General features: G+C 37.9%; 1 protein-coding gene across 1 annotated transcript in view; it reads left to right on the forward strand.

Annotated features, from left to right (window-relative positions):
• The first annotated feature begins 320 nt into the window (after positions 1 to 320).
• The window catches only part of Myo3a (myosin IIIA), a 167,371-nt gene continuing 149,298 nt past the window's right edge, over positions 321 to 18,393 (forward strand). The window contains exons 1-3 of the mRNA XM_004659674.3: positions 321 to 491; positions 3,825 to 3,959; positions 17,358 to 17,462. Coding sequence (XP_004659731.2) covers positions 324 to 491; positions 3,825 to 3,959; positions 17,358 to 17,462 — 408 coding nt within the window. The 5' untranslated portion in view covers positions 321 to 323. The remainder of the gene's footprint in view (positions 492 to 3,824; positions 3,960 to 17,357; positions 17,463 to 18,393) is intronic.

Consider the following 18,393-nt stretch of genomic DNA (forward strand, 5'->3'; position numbering starts at 1 on the left):
TATGAAGAAGCAAATCAAGATCATATAAAAACAATCATAAATGATTCTTATTTTAATCTGAAGAGAATTAATACATTGGTATGAAACATTAAACAAAGAAGTAAAGTTCTGCTTACAGAGCATTATTAGACAAACTCATCAATCTGTTTGCAAAGGAGAGGTTAACATTTTCTCTGACATTGAAGTATGTACTTTTATGAGTTTTCTCTCATATCGGTGAACAGATTATACAAATTCTTATTTGTTTATACATGCCATATAATATCCCCATTCAGAAATAGATTAAACTGAGCTTTTTCTCTCTAGTGATTTAAACCTTTGAGATGTTTCCATTAATTGGAAAAACAATCATCTTTGATAACTTCCCTGATCCCTCTGATACATGGGAAATCACTGAGACAATTGGCAAAGGAACTTATGGGAAAGTTTTTAAAGTATTGAATAAGAAAAATGGCCAAAAAGCAGCAGTCAAAATTCTGGATCCAATTCATGTAAGTTACTTTTTTTGTTTTTGTTTTTTAATTCTTACTTTATTTTTATCTGTGTTAAACAGTTAAAAAGCAAAAGTGCGTTGTATTGATTTTTTCATCACAATGTCATTCTGAAACAATTTGCAATTTGACAAATATGTAAGTCTCCTTATTTGCTTTTCCTAGTTTATGGTTTTTGTGTATAATAAGATGTCATAAGTACTTAAATAACTGTACAAACACACACATGCTACTTTCAACAGCTCAGCAGTTAATTGGGTATTAGTTTAGAGTTAAAAATTATAAATATGTAGGAGCTGGAAGATTGTTCAGAACTTAAATGCACTTGCATGCACAGCCTGCTGGCCCAGGTTCAATTCCCCAGCCATCCATGTAAAGCTTGGCAGGTGTTGGTTGGCAGCAGTAAAAGACCCTGGTGTACTGATGCATACCTGAACACAAATAAATTAAAAGTGTGGTTTTTAAAAAATGGTAAAAATACAAACTCCTGGATATGAAAGTAATCCTAAATTGTGTTGCCTTAGCCAGAATTCCATTTGTTCTGTATTTATTAAAGCTTTGAGTAAAATTTCTCTCAGCCAAGCTGAAGGGAATTTTTTTAAATTAAATTTCTCTCAGAGAAGGGAATTCTCAGATTTGCTTAATGCATACAAATCAGAAATGGTACTGAATTATAGTCAGAGTGAATCCCTCATTTTGAGGAATTGGAATTCCTATTTATTCCTACTGGTTTCTCTTGAGTAACCAATGGGGGGAGTTCTTATATTGTTATTGTTATTATTATTATTATTATTATTAGGTTTTTGGAGGTAGGATTTCCTTCTATACCAGACTGAGCTGGAATTCACTATGTAGTCTCAGGCTGGCCTTGAACTCATAGTGATCCTCCTACCTTTCCTTCCCCGAGTCCTGGGGTTAAAGGCTTGCACCACCATGCCCAGCTTTTCATTCATTCATATATTTATTTTTGTATTTTTTGATGTGGGAGAGTTACCCATTGTGATAAGAGATAATGTCACTTTCTTCTTGTTGGTAATAGCATGAGGAGATGGCCAAAGTACCATTTTCTAAGAACAACTGGACTCTACTTTTCTTTTTGTGCATGGTAGGTACATGCTTGACCTCTGAGTTGCACCCCTCACCCTGTTTTCTGGGAATGAGAGCTGGCAGCATGGTAAGGGCCAAGCCTGTGGGTCATACATATCTCTCCCACAGCACACGGATGAGCCAGAAGGAGCACAGAAATTATATAGGCCCACAGCTTCTACCGAAAGCCACTGCTCCCACGAAAGAGCCTTTTAAAAGTATACCAGGAAGACGGACCTTGTCCACTAACCAATCACAGGACACTGCAAATGAAACCTGGTTGTTCATTTGTTCATCTTAGAGATGAATCTTTTTTGATAATTTATTTTTGCTACATCCATTGTAACTTCAGTATTATATATTATATATTTATTTTTATCAAAGGAAAAGAAGAGGGAAGTTTTATTTTAAATAGTAAATTAGATACATCAGAGGGAGAGAAAATGAGAAATATTGCACCCAGGCTTAATTGATATGTTTGCACATTCCTTTGTTAGAATTCTTTTTTTTTTTTTTTAACCATTTGCATGAAGGAAAGAGACACAAGTTATGTCATACCAAAGTGAGGGAACCTCTTTCCTATGGCTGTTAGGTTTAGGGCTTATGGTTCCAGCAGCAAGAAGGGCTTCAGGTTGACCTCAGAGTCTGCCCCCAAAATTAGTGTACCTTCTCCACTCCCTTCCTTCTTAAAGGTTAAGAAAGAGTAGCTTATGATACAAGTAATCATCACTTTTTATAATTTACCATGTGTACTTATGAACCTTCAAAATCACTGTTTATCCTATTTATCCTATGTTCAAGTGAAGCATTTAGCCACTGTAGTCATTAATTTGCTCTTTTGCTGTTTTATTCTGTCACACTGCTTGTACATTTTCTTAAGAGTTGCTTATCTTCCTTCACCATGTCACAAGCAAAATAAGATTTAGTCATTAGATTAAATCTTAAATAAATTTAAAAGCACCCATATTTTTAAAATATTATTTGTTACTCTTAAAACAGAAGAAGCCTTAGCATTAAGCATATTTAATTAGTAATCTTACCTGAAAGATAAAGACGCAATGTGCAGGGTCAGAAGATAATATTCCTAGAGTATATAGTGCCTGGATTTTGGACTGAACCTTTCTGACTCTAAGTTCTCTAAGACTGACTTTCTTCTTTTGCTTTTTTATTTATTTATTTTTTTACTTTTGAGGTTACACGATTCTGTAACAAAACAATAAAGGTATTACGTGTTACTGTAAAAACAGTATTACTAAGATTTTCTCTCATTTGTTACTTTACAATCTGCTTTGTATACCATGATATTCCAGAAACATGCCCCAATGCTTATGTTGCATATTTATTAAGATACAACCTGTTCTACTTCTAATGACTAATTCTTTAGTTAAATAAAGGTTATATTCCATCTGGTATAACTTAACCTTATTTTACTTGTTTTGAAATGTAGGAGTTTATTGTTTGTGTGATTATTGATGTGTATTAGGTAACTTCCAATATACTTCAATGAAACAAATTGAGCCAATCTTGTAGTCCTAAAAGTTTTCATTTAAAATTGGTGACTTTGACATTGTAACCAAATCACTAATACAATGAAAGCAAAACCATTATACAAAATTAACCTTGTCTTTTTTTATTTTTCTGAAGCATAGTTGGGATTTTGCTTTTTACTTATTTATTTACAAACACAGAGAGATAGAGAGAAGAGAGACAGACAGAGAGAATGGGTGTCCCAGGGCCTCCAGCCACTGAAAATGAACTTCAGATGCATGTGCCACTTTGTGCAACTGGCTTTACATGGGTACTAGGGAATCTAACCTGGGTCGTTAGGGTTTGCAGGCAAGTGCATTAACCACAGAGCAAATCTCTCCAGCACTGCAAAATTGAGTTTTATTCAAGATTTTTTAAGATAAACTTCAACCACAAGGGCTAAGAGAAACAGGAACCCAGAGCATGCGTGTGGGCTTATTAAACAAGAATTGCAGAAAGTATGGCATGCTCAAGTCATCATTTATTTATTTCTTCATTTCAGAATTCAATTAAATTAATGTGTCTTAAGATACATTTGGTTAGCACAAATGCCACAATTTCTTTCCAAAATGTAATGAAAAATTTAAATATGTATTTCTAATCACAATGGACACTATCATGAATTTGCTTTCACTGCTTCTTTATCTGATAGTGTAATATAATGTCATGAGCATTATTCATGTTTTCTCATCTTTCTCTTCTTATACTTTCCAAATCTAGGATATTGATGAAGAGATTGAAGCAGAATATAACATCTTAAGAACTCTTTCTGATCACCCAAATGTGGTCAAATTCTATGGGATTTACTTTAAGAAAGATAGAATAAATGGAGATAAGCTATGGCTGGTTCTTGAGGTGAGTTCAGCATTACTTGTGTTGGTGGAGAATTGTCTGGTGACCCTGGAATGTTTATGTCACAGTAATGCCATGCAGGCAGTATGTTCCTGACTAAAGCTGTCCTCAGGAGAACATGGGGCCTGGTTTTGGCCTCACCATCTTAAGATACATCAGGAAATTAAAACTCTGTCAAGTCTACTGAAGAGTAAAAGGAAGTGCCCAACGAAAGACTTAAAAACCCAAAATTATTTGTTCCTAAAGTTAAACAAGTTAAAAGGGATTTTCACTATAAAAAGTATTTATTTCTCTATTTTACTCAATGAATATATAACCTAAGCTCTGGGCCAAATTAAAAGAGGAAATTAATGTGAAGTGAAATTTCATTCGATAAAAATAGCTGCAATTTTCTTTTCTTATCTTTATTGAATACTGAAGACTTAAATCTACAGAACCAAGCATTGATATTTATAAGGAAAAATATTTGCCCAGCATGGAGTTCCTACTGGACCAAAAAATTGCCAGAGGGCAGTGGTGTAGTCTGCCTCTGCAAGTGTTGGGTAATCTGTAGAACAGAGCACTGAGGTTGCCCACTAAGGTGACTGTCAGTGCTAGCGCTCAGTGTTTCAGATTCTCATTGCACATTGTAATTCAAGGGATCATGTGAATTAATTCTAAGAATTATTAGGAATTTTAAAAAGTTGCTTTTGTTAAGCTCAGGACCAGCCTTATCCAACTATGTAACATGTTTGTTGTGTACAGTATTATGTTTCTGTCTGTTTTCCTGAAGTGTCATTGCCTTTGCTTGAGCCACATAACAAACAACAGCACCCACAGCCTAAGGAAAAGAATAGTAAGGGGCTGGAGAGATGGCTTAGCGGTTAAGCGCTTGCCTGTGAAGCCTAAGGACCCCGGTTCGAGGCTCGGTTCCCCAGGTCCCACGTTAGCCAGATGCACAAGGGGGTACACGCGTCTGGAGTTCGTTTGCAGAGGCTGGAAGCCCTGGTGCGCCCACTCCCTCTCTCTCCCTCTATCTGTCTTTCTCTCTGTGTCTGTCGCTCTCAAATAAATAAATAAAAAATTTAAAAAAAAAAAAAAGAATACTAAGACTGTCTCCAAAAACAATAATAGAAAAAGAACAAGAAAAGAACAAAGGGCTGATATCATACAAGTGGGAAAAATGTAGATTCAGCTTACTGATGCCCTTCTCCTCTGGAGGTCTGTGCTCTTGCTGTGATGTCTGAACCTAGAAAAGGTGGCTGACTCTCTCTACTGCCTCATTTGGGCTCTTAAGTTTGACAAGATGGCCTGTTGTACTTCAGAAACGCTATGGGTTCCTCTTTGCTTTCTCTCTGCTTGTCACCTGAATGGAACCCACTGTTTCTTGGATCCCTGGTCTATCCTTTCCAATCTTACCTTTTGTTTATTTATTTATTTATTTGTATATCCTGTACAATGAGCCTCACTCCCATTATCCACTGGGCTTATGTCCCCAACCTTTCAGTTCTTCTGGTTCAGGGTTCACTTTCAGTAGAGAATAAAAGGCAGTCTCTTACCTACATGTGTACATGAGGGATTCCCTGGCAGGCTCCTAGGTGTTCATATTTTGTGGTGGCATGGGTCTGGAGAATATCCTTTCTTGAGTTGAGACTTCAGATCACATTTTCTTCCCTCTCCCTGTGCATCTCCACCTGCATTCCCTGCACTGTGAAGGTTTATCTGCTCTAGTGGCCTTCAAAAAGCCTATTCAAGACCTGCTTTGCTGATGAATTCCCATCTACTCATCCGATTCCAGATTGCTGACACTTGCTGAACTATCCTGTAGACTGCTTTCCCATGTTCTGTTTTATGGTTTACAGTGTGTGTGTGTGTGTGTGTGTGTGTGTGTGTGTGTGTGTGTGTGTGTGTTTGTTTTATATTCTTTTGCTAGCATTTGAGTGGAGTTTCATGCATGTGCATAAGTAAATTTGTGTTTCATCTGCAATCTTTAATTGTATTCTAGAGCCTTCAAAACTGTAAAATTACATTTTAAAGAATCTTTTCATATCCTGAAGTAACATAATTTGTTATTTTACCAAGGTTCAAAAGTTTTAAATAACCACATATTCCCTTTCAAATTAGACAATCTATGACCTCAAAACTATAGTTTTAGGGCTGGGGAGATGGCTTAGCCATTAAGGTGCTTGTCTGTGAAGCCTAAGGACCCAAGTTTGATTCCCCAATACCCATGTAAGCCAGATGCACAGGGTGACACATGTGTCAGGAGTTCATTTGCAGTGGCAAGAACCCTGGCATGACAATTCTGTCTCTCTACCTCTATCTGCCTCTTTCTCTCTCTGAAATAAATAAAATATTTTTTAAAAAATTAAAACTTTATTTTTAGTTTAAGATAGCTTTAAGTCTTTAGTTAAATTCCATAATAAACAAAGCTAGTTTTTATTCTTATAAATTTAATTACCCAAGTAATAAAATTCAAATAAGAAATTTAAATAATTTTGCCTTACATTAATAAAGAATTTTTAAATTGATTTTTACTTGAGACAGAGGGGGAGAAAGAGAAAGAGGGAGAATGGGTGCACCAGGGCTTCCAGCCACTGCAAACACACTCTAGACACACATGCCAGTTTTGTGCATCTGGCTTACATGGGACCTAGAGAACTGAACCTAGGTCCTTAGGCTTTGCAGGCAAGTGTCTTAACCATTAAGCAATCTCTCCAGACCATTAGTAAAGAATTTGAGAGGCTTTATTGTTTACTTGTACTTATGTATTGAAGATATAGCTGCATGAATCCTTAATGTATGCTTGAAAAATTTGGCATACCCTTAAAGTATTTTCAACAAAGCATTTTAGGTTTTGTCTATGTAAAATAATGGGCAGATTAGTATTTTAAATTTTTAAATAGAGATTCATGTACTCTACCAAGATTGGCCTAAGTGGGTAAAGAAACAAGGTATGCATTTTTTCCCAGAGCTTCAAAAACATTAAATAACTCTTGTCTTTTAGTTTGTCAACCCCTTATTCCAAGGGTAAATTTCTCACTAGTTGCCCTTAGAATTATGTGAGAATTAGAAACTCTAATGACAGTTAAATTTATTTTGGGGGAGACAGAAAAAAAATGATTGATTAAGACAATTTTGATGGATGAGAATGGCACAAGTAGAGTGCCATCCCAGTAGAATGAATGAATAGGAACTTCACAGTTCCTATGTATCATTATCAGATGAAAATACTAACCCTAAGTGACTCGAAAACAACAATAAATGCAGTTTAATGAAGTGGTGTGATGGTTAAACTTCACGGTCAACTTGACTGGACTGTGAGTCACTTAGACACACCTTTAGGCATGCCTGTGAGGGTGTTTCCCCAGGCTTAACTAGGAGGGAAGACCTGCTATCACTGTTGGTGGCCGCAATCCCATGGACTGGAGTCTCAGAGTGAAAAAGAATACCAGAGTCAGCTTGTCTCTGCTTCCTGATGCAGTGAGACCAGCTGCTCCCACTCTCACTGCCATGACTTCCATGATGGGCTGTACCCTCAAACAATGAGCCAAAACAAGCCCTTTCTTCTCTCCTTAAGTTGCCTTTATCGTGTGCTTTGTTGCAGCAATGAGAAAGTAACTAATACAGTGATGTTTCAAAAATCTGTCCTAGTTATACTAAAAAAAGGCAGGGGGATCATAAGAAAGCAAGAACTAGTAATTTATGTTATTATCTGCATATATAAAATAGACTAATTACATGTGCTCTTAGGTGGCTACATGTACAACTACCTGATTTGTAAACCTGAATGGTGCAGGTGCTGATCTAGAGGCACTTGCAGAAAATTGACTTGTGGCATCAATGCCTTATGCTACAAAATGACTGCTAATTATGCCTCTTAACATAATAAAGCCCAAATAAATTATTTTCCATGAATATATCCAAAGAGTGGTCAAAGATGGGGCCATGTTACCCAGAGAGTCATGCTAACGACACTAAGCTTCCCTTGTGGGTATGTGTTGATAAGATGTGCCCGGCTCTTCTGGAGCTGTGCCCATTCACTTCCATGAGCAGCCTGCATATAGGGATAGGCTTACCGCTTACACAGACCCCATGTCTACCCATGACTACCCCATGACTGTTTACCATAAAAATCTCAATTCTCTTAAATTTCAAACTAGAATTGAAATCCTAGGAATAATGTTTCCCCGGCAGCCAGTTGTTTGGATTTTTTTTGTTTGTTTATTTGTTTGTTTTGTTTTGGGTTATGATTTTGGAATTACCTCTTCCAATTTTGTTGACTTTTCTATTTCCTGTATTTTTCCTTCATGATGTTTTTCCCATAAATGAGCATCTGTGGTACCCATGATTCTAGCTAGGAATTGTTTCCTTCTGAACACTCTAAAGTCTAAATGTTGCCTAGGTTTAGTGAATGTTGCCCCTGAAATTCCAGTGACACACCTGAATGAAACTAACAAAAGAAGGGCTAGACATTTTAGACTGTGACTACTCTTTTTTTTTAAATAGACCTATGTATATTTTTGTTACATAATATTTTATATTTTCATGGTAATGTAGTATAAGGCTGAACAAATATTGTTGTTTGTTTTCACTGGGTTTATTTTATGATATCTGACTTAGACACATTTCTCTCCAGTGCCACCACACCTCTTGAGTGGCCTGTAAGTATGAGTAAGATATATATGTACTACTTTTGACTTTGGATTCCTTTAACCCCTAGTGTCTATTGTTGAGGTCAGTATGAATAATGGGGTGGCATGGGGCTGGGAAGAGGAACATTAGATTAGATTTGTATACCAGGAGAGGGAAAAACAAAGTCCATGTTAATTTAAACCATTCCAGTCAATCTGTTGTGCTCCTAACAGGAAGCAAAGAGCTGAGTTCTGAGTTCTGTTACCCACTTCTTGGCTGAATGAACAACCACATAATAACTATGGAAAGAAACCCAGACTTCTCTCTCAGGAGCTATTTGACTAGTGTATCCTAAGCTATCAATGGAGCCAAAATTCAGACTTGGAAATCTTTCTGTTAAAAGATTCTTTCTCTCCTAATACAGTCTTTACACTACTTGCTCCTTTCATGGCAGTGCTTCTAATATCTGTCTGAATTAGTCCTGATTTATATACTCTTCTTAACAGTGACATTGCTTTCACTCACTGCTTTCCAATTATAGCAATTTTTTCACTTAGAAATTATGTTTCTTTCAGGGGATCAAAAACTGGTAACTATAGGTGGCATTTGAAGGACAAAAATTCAGTAAGTAGTTATAAATCCTCTCACATGCATATTTCAGGTCATCACAGTGGATTCCATAGACAAATGCTACTTTAAAATGTCATGCTATTGGTTGTTCTGATTTTTATGTTTATGCCTAACAATTAATATAAGATCTGCTATGTGGAAAGGAAATAAGATGATAGAAGATGAGCTGGAATGAATATTTTCTAATTGTTCAGCTATTAACACTTTAATGTCATGTATCTAGAAGGAGGCATAAAGCCAGTGTCTTCTTATATCCTTGTGTTTGAGGAAGCAGGGTAAGATTGAGCAGTTGGACCTCTGCCTACCTCTGACAGCACAGCGTTGTTCCTTCCTCCTTTTGGTGGTCCACAATCGCAGCAAAGAAGCAGACTGATAGTGTGATTCTTTTTGAGCTCTTAGAGCTGTAAAATCACTCCCAGATCTCATCTAAAAGACAATTATTTGATATGCAGCAACAGAAAAAATACCAATTACCTAGAGTCATTTCATTTTAGGTTTTGGTTAAAGAAGAAAGAGGGGAAAACAGTCTAAATGTACTTCTTTATCCTGGTTAACACAGGAAATAAGTAACTAGTGTATATAACTCTCAAGTGTCCTTCCTCCCTGGGAGTACTTATGTGATTGTCAAAGAAGCTGCTTTACTGAGTAAGTCATGTTTGTATTTTGTTTACTCATTTGTGTATGAGAGTGAAAGTGGCAGAGAAAGAGAGAGAGAGAATGACTGTTCCAGTGCTTCCAGCCACTACAAACTCCATATGCATGTTCCCCTTTGTATATCTGGCTTACATGGATCCTGGAGAATCGAACCAAGATCCTTTAGATTTGCAGGCAAATGCCCTAACAAGCTAAGCCATCTCTCCAGCCCCAAGAGTCAAGTTTATAATATGACTTTAGGGGATGACTTGCTATTTGATAATAGAGTTTCATTAGAAAGACCAAATTATTTATTTGATAACTTGTTTCTCTTTGCTATCATAGATTATTTTTTGTTGGCAAGATACCGATATGAGATGGCACTTTTTCAAGAATTGTAGCACAATTTAGGGTGAGAGAACTGCTCTGTGTTTTGATTCAGTAGGTCTAATTATCAAAATACACCCACAATGAGTTAGTCGCAGTATATATCAGTAATGTCATTAAAATACTTTTTACATATTGGAGAAGTAACTTGAATTTTTTATACATTACATAAGTATACATCAGAAAATATCTATTGGGGTATTGTTAGTTTTTATTAACATTTTATCAGTATTTTTGGCATCTAGAATTGGGTACACTAATATATCTTACTGAAATAAACTTAAACTTCATTTTTTGAATGGATACCTTCTATTCCATGAGTAAAGATGACCTGCCGTGTGTGTGTGTGTGTGTGTGTGTGTGTGTAGGTGCATGAAGGTGTTTCTAGAATTTAGGTTCAGTCATTTGTTTATTCCATAAATTGTAATCTCTTACTTTGCATTAGCCATTATGGTAGATTCTGGATACTCAATAGGGAAAAGATGAACTCTTTCATTAGAGATCACACAGTTTGGGGACTGGGAAGGAATTTAAAACTAAATTAAAAACCTGAGGAGATGGCTCAGCAGTTAAAGATACCTGCTTGCAAAGCCTGGCAGCTGGGGTTCAATTCCATAGTACTACATAAAGCCAGATGCACAAAGTAGCACATGCATCTGAAGTTCATTAGCAGTGACAAGAGACCCTGAAGTGTTCATACTCACATTCTCTTTCTCTCTCTCTCTCTCTCTCTCTCTCTCTCTCTGTGTGTGTGTGTATGTGTGTGTGTATGTGTGTGTGTGTGTGTATGTGTCCTAGCAAATAAATAAAATATTTTAAGATCATTAAACAATAAGGGTTAAAATTTTTACAAAGCTACAACAAATTATTATTACTAATGATGATATAAAGACTGAAATATGTCCATAGAGAATAAAAGAGAAGACCTTTCATCAGGAAGTCAAAGAAAGCTTATCATTTTATTCTGTCGCCTGAAAACTAAGCATTAAAAGGACAAGTGGTAGTGTCCTTCTTCCTTAAAGTGCCATGAGGGTAAGAATGACACACCAGGTTCAAGGAAGCAAAGCGCCAAGCGTAGGATTTCAGAAACGTTTTAAAAACAAACAGGAGGGTGATGCCTATCAAAGGGAAGCTTGGAAAACACTATCAAGACTGTCTTAGATTTCAGCAGGCATAGAAATAATCTGGGATTCCTGCTTGATCATACTGACATCAGCATGTCCCATAAATAACCAGAAAACTGGATGAAACTGGACAAAAACAGCACTTCTCCAACAGTGGCCAAAAGGCAACTTAAGACTACGCCACTGGGACAAGGAAACAGAAGAGACATACACTTATCTTAACTTTTGGAGGGTATTAGCAGACCTCAAGCCTGAAGAGGACCGTCCCAAGAGGACTGTTCTGGTTTGAATGTAAAATGCTTCACAGGCTCACATGTTTGCACATTGGCTGTGCTGTCTTGAAAGGCTGTGGAGTCTTTGCATTAAGACCTAGGTGTCTGGTAAAGGCCACTAAAGGAGACATTGGGGGTTATCACTGGGCCCTGCTTCTCTCCTAAGTGCTAAATTTCATGTGAGAAGTCACTCTGTAGTCTCCTCCTGCCAGAAACACACCCACTTCAGCCACTGGGCATTATCTTCCAAGATGGACTGCTGTACCTTCTGAAGCATGAGCCAAAATAAATCCTTCTGCCCTTAAATTGCTTCTGTCGAGGAGTTAGTCACAGTGATAAGAAAAATCACTAATGTAGAAATCAAAGTTATCATGCTGGACTGATAAAATTAGAAAGGCAAATTGGTTGGCAGTTGCAGGAAGAGATAGCTATTCAGGAAAAAAGATCTGAAGAGATCTACATAGAGATCATCTGACAGTGGTAAGATGGAATCTCAAAGTAGTTTTATTTGTACTTCTCTAGAGAATTCTCTGTTGCACTCCATAGCTTATTTTTAAAATTGTATGATTTGTTTCCTTATTATTTATCATTTTTTGTTCTTTGTATATTCTGGGCATCCTTCCTCAAATATGGGCCCTGAACCCCTCTAAGCAATGCATGATCTTAGTGTTGTTCTCAGCTGCCCACCAGAACTAAATGCTAGGTCCCCACTGCTGAAGACATAACATGCTTCGCTTGAGTTGCTGGGCACAGAGAAACTACCTTGGAATGAGCTGGAAGCTTACTTCCTACTGGCTAGTTTTTATAGGGTTGGCAGGTGCTATGTGCATGCTGCTGGATGAGAAAAGTCATCTACACACTTACCCTGTAGTGGGCACTGTGTGGTACACAATTGACTTGCCAAAAGATGTGCCCACTGGCACAACTATTATAAGGGTAACCACTGCTTTCTGATTGAATTTGAGGCCCGCTCTATGGGAGAGGATTTGTGCATGGTACTATACAACTAGTCAAAAGCCTGCAGCTGGGGAGTTTATAAGCCATAGGAGGATATTACCAATGTTTTGCTAAATGGACAAGTGTATCCATCAAATTGCCTTCTAAGTATTTATATTTATTCCCATAGATCAGAAGAACTGCTCTCCACCTAGTCATGTCCTATTCCTTTCCCCTGGCCCCTCCTTGTTGAGGTATATGGGTCATGCATTGTGGAGTTAGCCCACAGTTATGGGTAGGAGGAAATGTCTCTGTGTATCATGACCCAACATGTGGCTCTGGCATTCTTTCCGCCCCCTCTTCCTCAAAATATCCCTGAGCCATGTTGGGTTCATTTGGGGTCTGCTTCGGTGATGAGGCGATGGGAGCCTCTTCATCTCTGGACATCTGATTTGGTAGGAGTTGATTTCTTCTCCTTCACCCCTGTCCCGGACCCAGTTCACCAAGAAAATAGCACCCTTGCTTGTTTCACGAATTATTCTTAGTTTCAGCTGGGGCCCTTTTGAGGTATGATGGGGTGGTTCTCTCCTTAGGTTCTGTGCCTATCTGAAAAAGAGAAGCAGATTCTCCAACAGAGAATCAAGTGAGCACCAGGCAAATGGGATAACACTTATTTTTTTATAGAGAATTTAATAGGTGTAGGCCCTCTTGTAGCCCACAACTGGTGGTAGCTTGATAATGGAGAGTGCGCTCATGTTTGGATATGGTTCTGACTTGTTTCCCACCTCCAGCTATGCCAGCTATGGGTCATGTTCCACTGAGCAGAAAGCTGACTATAGAGTTACCAACAGACCCAGTTATTTCCTTATTGGGCATGTATCCAAAAACCTTTAAACCTCAGTCCAGAGAGATTTGCTCAACCATGTTTATAGCAGCTCAATTCATAATAGCTAAGATCTGGAATCAACCCAGATGTCCATAACTAGAAGAATGGATAACTAAGATGTTGTATATCTACACAGTGGAATTCTACATAGCAGTAAGAAAAAAAATGACACAAAGAAATTTGAAGAAAAATGGTTGAACCTAAAACAGATCATTCTCAGTGAACTTACCCAATCACAGAAAGATAATCACCACATAGTCTCACTCATCTACAGCACCTAACCTGAATCAACCCAAGATGCCAATGTAGCCAGCAAGCATCTTTCTTTCTTTCTGTCTGTCTTTCTGTCTTTCTGTCTTTCTTTCTTTTTTGCAGTGGGTGCTTTTCACTATGTAAACTCAAAACTGATGTTGAGAATAAATTTTCAGTCCTAAATGAAATATCTCTAGGGCTCTTTCAATGTCCCTGAGAACTTTGTGAAAGGAGGATGGAAGAATGTAAAAGCAGGAAGATGGGGGAGGCATGCTGTGGGACAGTCTTCCAGATATGGCTTGGCCCTTGCACTTGTGAACTCATAACAGCTGTGGTTACCTGCACAGGACAGAGCCCATCAACACATGGACAGTAGTATTCACCTGGGAGCTGTTAGTTTTAAAAGCATACGCCCACATAAAGTCATCTTGCATGATCTCTCATCTAATGAAAGAGTATATGCATTCCCTCCTATATATTTGACTCCTTGGTGTCATACTTCAGTGTTAAGGTTACTTTGTTTTCTTTGTAGAAATGCCATTTATACTAGTTGAGCAAAAGTAAATTTCACTAAAATTGTATTTGAAACTTTCCTATTTGTCAATGGATAATTAGAGTGCTCATGGCACAGTCATATGTGGAGGCTCTTTAGGAAGATTGTTTTAGCCACAAAGCAATTTGTAGTCCATTAATCTCTATGCTCAGTCACCTTGTAGTGTCCATATTTTTCATAACCTCCCATTTTTGTCCATTGTAACCTAACTCTTTTTTAATGTTTCTTTTTTATTTTTTATTTATTTATTTATTTATTTGAGAATGAGTGTGAGAGAGAAAGAGGCAGATAGAGAGGGAATGGGTGTGCCGGGGCCTCTAGCCACTGCGAATGAACTCCAGATGCTTATGCCACCTTATGCATCTGGCTTACGTAGGAGTTGGGGAGTCAAACCCTGGTCCTTAGGCTTTGCAGATATGAGCCTTAACTACAAAGCCATCTCTCCAGCCCTGTTACCTTACTCTTAAAGTTCCATTCAGAAAGACTTTGCTTTTCTGCTCCAGAAATTATTCCACTGGACATGCTTTGACACAAGAGTCAGAAAAATAGGTTTCCTGTGTGAAAAATGTTCACACAGGTTATGCTGGGTCCAAAAGGCAAGAATTTGGATTCCTCCTAATCAGGATCATCCTTGTAAAGATCATTCACTAACCCTCAACTAACTAATGGAAGACATGACCATCATCAAGCATATAAACTAGTGTCCATTCAAAAGGAAGACAATGAAAAAATATTTGACTTAACATTTTTATTTGTTTATTTATTTTTATTTGAGACAGAGAGAAAGAGGGAGAGAGAGAGAGAGAGAGAGAGAATGGTTGGGTCAGGGCCACTGAAAATGAACTCCAGATATATGTGTTATCTTGTGCCTCTGGCTTACATGAGATCTGGAGAATCGAACCTGTGTCCTTAGGCTTCGCAGGTAAGTGCCATAAGTGTTAAGCCATCTCTCAGGCCTGACTTAACATTTTTATTTGTAATTTTCTGAGTCACTAGATTTTAACAATATTTTACTATATGTTTGAAAGCAAAGATAGAATGGGCATATCGGGGGGGGGACTTCAGAGGCATGTGCTACTTTGTGTGTCTGGCTTTATATGGCCACTGAGGAATTGAACCTGGGCCATCAGTCTTTACAGGCAAATATCTTTAACCACTGAGTCATCTCTCCAGTGTCTATCCAGACTTAATGGTTAAATAATTGGTTAATTCCCTCAGTGTAACAAGAGAAATGAATGCATGAGTGAACAAACCTTTTATATATCAAGTTATATGAAATGAAAATTTTATCATTTTGAAGGGAGTCTGGTTGTATACACTTTCTAACTTATGGAGCCATAAGTGCTTTGTAAAATGTATACATTTATTACTTGATTTCCCCTTCCTCTTTCTTCATCATCTCACTGCTGCACCCAGACTGAAGAAGAGAACTAACACCAAGATACCATGGAGAAATTACCAATAATTAATCAAACCTAAGTACAAGTTTCTATGTTCCTTTCATAGGAAAGCCATGAAGATAATGAGATTATGCATTTAAAACAGAAAATTGGAACAATTTTTGAAATTTTTCATCTACAACACCTAACCTGAATCTACCCAAGATACCTTACATACCCAGCAAGCACCTCATGGACTAGACACTAGGATGGATGGGGAGGGAGGAGAGGACATCGAAGGGGTGGGAAACACTAATCTGGACCCAAAAGGCAATGGTACCATAAAATTCTACTTCCTAAAAGGCAGACCAAATGGCTGAACCTTCACTAGACCCTTACAGGAAACACCTGAACCACAAGACACTGGAGAGGGTAGGATCAAGACTAACCTAAATCTTCTACATCTTCCCTCCCTCCCTCTCCCCCTCTCCTCTCTCTCTCCTCTCTAACTCTTGTATATTAGTTATGTTTTTCCTCATTTTCTTAGTGGGCACTGACTTGTAACCCCCACTACCAGCATGGGGCTATCATCCACAATGAGCTTTTGATCAGAGAAACCTACAAGGTTTCAAAACAATGACAGACTTCTGTCAGAGTACTTGATGATCCACCAAAGGTCAGTAGTAAGACCCTATTGCTGAAGACTCCAAACGCAGCTGACACATAAAATGGAAAGGCATGGCTGAAAGCCAGGAGAGAGTCAGTACCCACACAGTCAGCGTGTTTAGTGCCAGAAGGTGCTACATGGGCGACTGGGGGAAATGACTAATATCTGTCCAAGCAACTCATGGTCTAACCTAATTAGCAGCAAATAACCTGTTGTGATGCCCACACAAGTGCAATAGTGGTGCACAGCCATGGTGGGGAACCAATTGCTCTTGATTTGGCTAACTGATCACCTCAGTGGTATGGGACCCATAGCTGGAGCTGGGAAACAAGTCAGAACCATATCCAAACATAAGCCCACTCTCCAATATCAAGCTACCATCAATCATGGGGTACAAGAGGACCTACACCTATTAAACTCTCTATCAAAAAAGTAAGTGTTATCTCAATTTTCCGGGTGATAACTTACTCTCCGTTGGAGAATCTGCTTCTCCTTTTCAGATAGATGCAGATCCTAAGGAGAGAGCTGCCCCAACATACCTCAAAAGGGGCCCAACTGAAACTAAGGAAAATTGGCGAAACAAGCAAGGGTGCTGTTTTCCTGAGGAACCAGATACCAGCACAAAGGGGAAGGAGACCAACACAGAGAAAAATCAACTCTTGCCAAATCAGAGAGCCAGAGTCTCAGAGGCCCCCAACACCTCAGCACTGAAGAAGACCAAAAATGAACCCAACATGGCTCAGGGAAATTTTGCGGAAGAAGGGACGGAAAGAATGTCAGAGTCACATGTTGGGTCATGATATGCAGAGACATTTATTGCACCAATAACTGTGAGATAACTCCACAATGCACGACCCATTTACATCAACAAGGAGGGTCCATTGTGAGGGGGTAGATCATGGATGAGCCTAAACAATGGTACCAAACTGCTGAAAAGAAAACTAATAAATTAAATTTTTTAAAAAAGACAATAAAGAATTTGCTACCATTAAAAAAGAAAATATTTTAGAGCAAGAACTAGTAATTCTATGTCCATTTTAATATCTTTCTTGAAATATTCATTCTTAGCTGTGTAATGGAGGATCTGTGACTGATCTTGTGAAAGGATTTCTGAAGAGGGGTGAAAGAATGAGTGAGCCTTTAATTGCCTATATCTTACATGAAGCACTAATGGTAAGGGACTTTAAATTTTTTGTGCATTAATTATGGGGATCCCATTTTTAGACAAACATCACCACATTAGTATTTATTGATGTGAGCATATTGCAGAGTCTGAAATGTTTAGCATGGTAATTTCTGTTTTCCATTAGAAATCTCCTTTCTCTGCATCAACAGTATCTGATTTTTGATTTTCTAAATATGCTTAGTAATTTTTCAAACTTTATTTATTATATACTTATTTATTTGAGAGGGAGAGAAGAGAGAGAGCAAAAGGCAGATAGAAAGAGAGAGAAAGAGAGAGAGAATGGTGTGTCAGGGCCTCTAGCCTCTACAAACAAACTGCAGATGCATGTGCCACCTTGTGCACGTGGCTTATGTGGGTCCTAAGGAACTGAACCTGAGTCCTTAGGCTTTGGAGGCAAACACCTTAACTGCTAAGTCATCTCTCCAGCCAATTTTTAGTAATTTTGATAGATGAGATAAAAAATATAGTTTTGAGCTGGGCATGGTGGCACATGCCTTTAATCCCAGCACTCATGAGGCAGAGGTAGGAGAATCACCATGAGTTTGAGGCCACCCTAAGACTACATAGTTAATTCCAGGTCAGCTTGGACCAGAATGAGACCCTAACTTGAAAGAACAAATATGTGTGTGTATATATATATTTGCTAGTAGTTTTTATTTGCCACTATCTTAAAACTAAGTACATATACATGGTTTTCTTTTGTTGGGATCAACAAAATTTTAACAAAATATTTGGTAAAAACTAAGGAGCATGCACTTATTTTGTTTTCATATAATCCAAAGTAGAAATGATATACTTTGACTAAACAGCATAAGACATTGAAGAGCCTTGGAGAGTTAATTTTAACATGTCTTCCCCATTGATTTTGCACAAATGCATCATCTGAAAATGTTTTTGTTTTTGTTTGTACTTGAAGAA

Source organism: Jaculus jaculus, chromosome 5 (assembly GCF_020740685.1).
Source record: "Jaculus jaculus isolate mJacJac1 chromosome 5, mJacJac1.mat.Y.cur, whole genome shotgun sequence".
In the NCBI taxonomy this organism is placed as follows: domain Eukaryota; kingdom Metazoa; phylum Chordata; class Mammalia; order Rodentia; family Dipodidae; genus Jaculus; species Jaculus jaculus.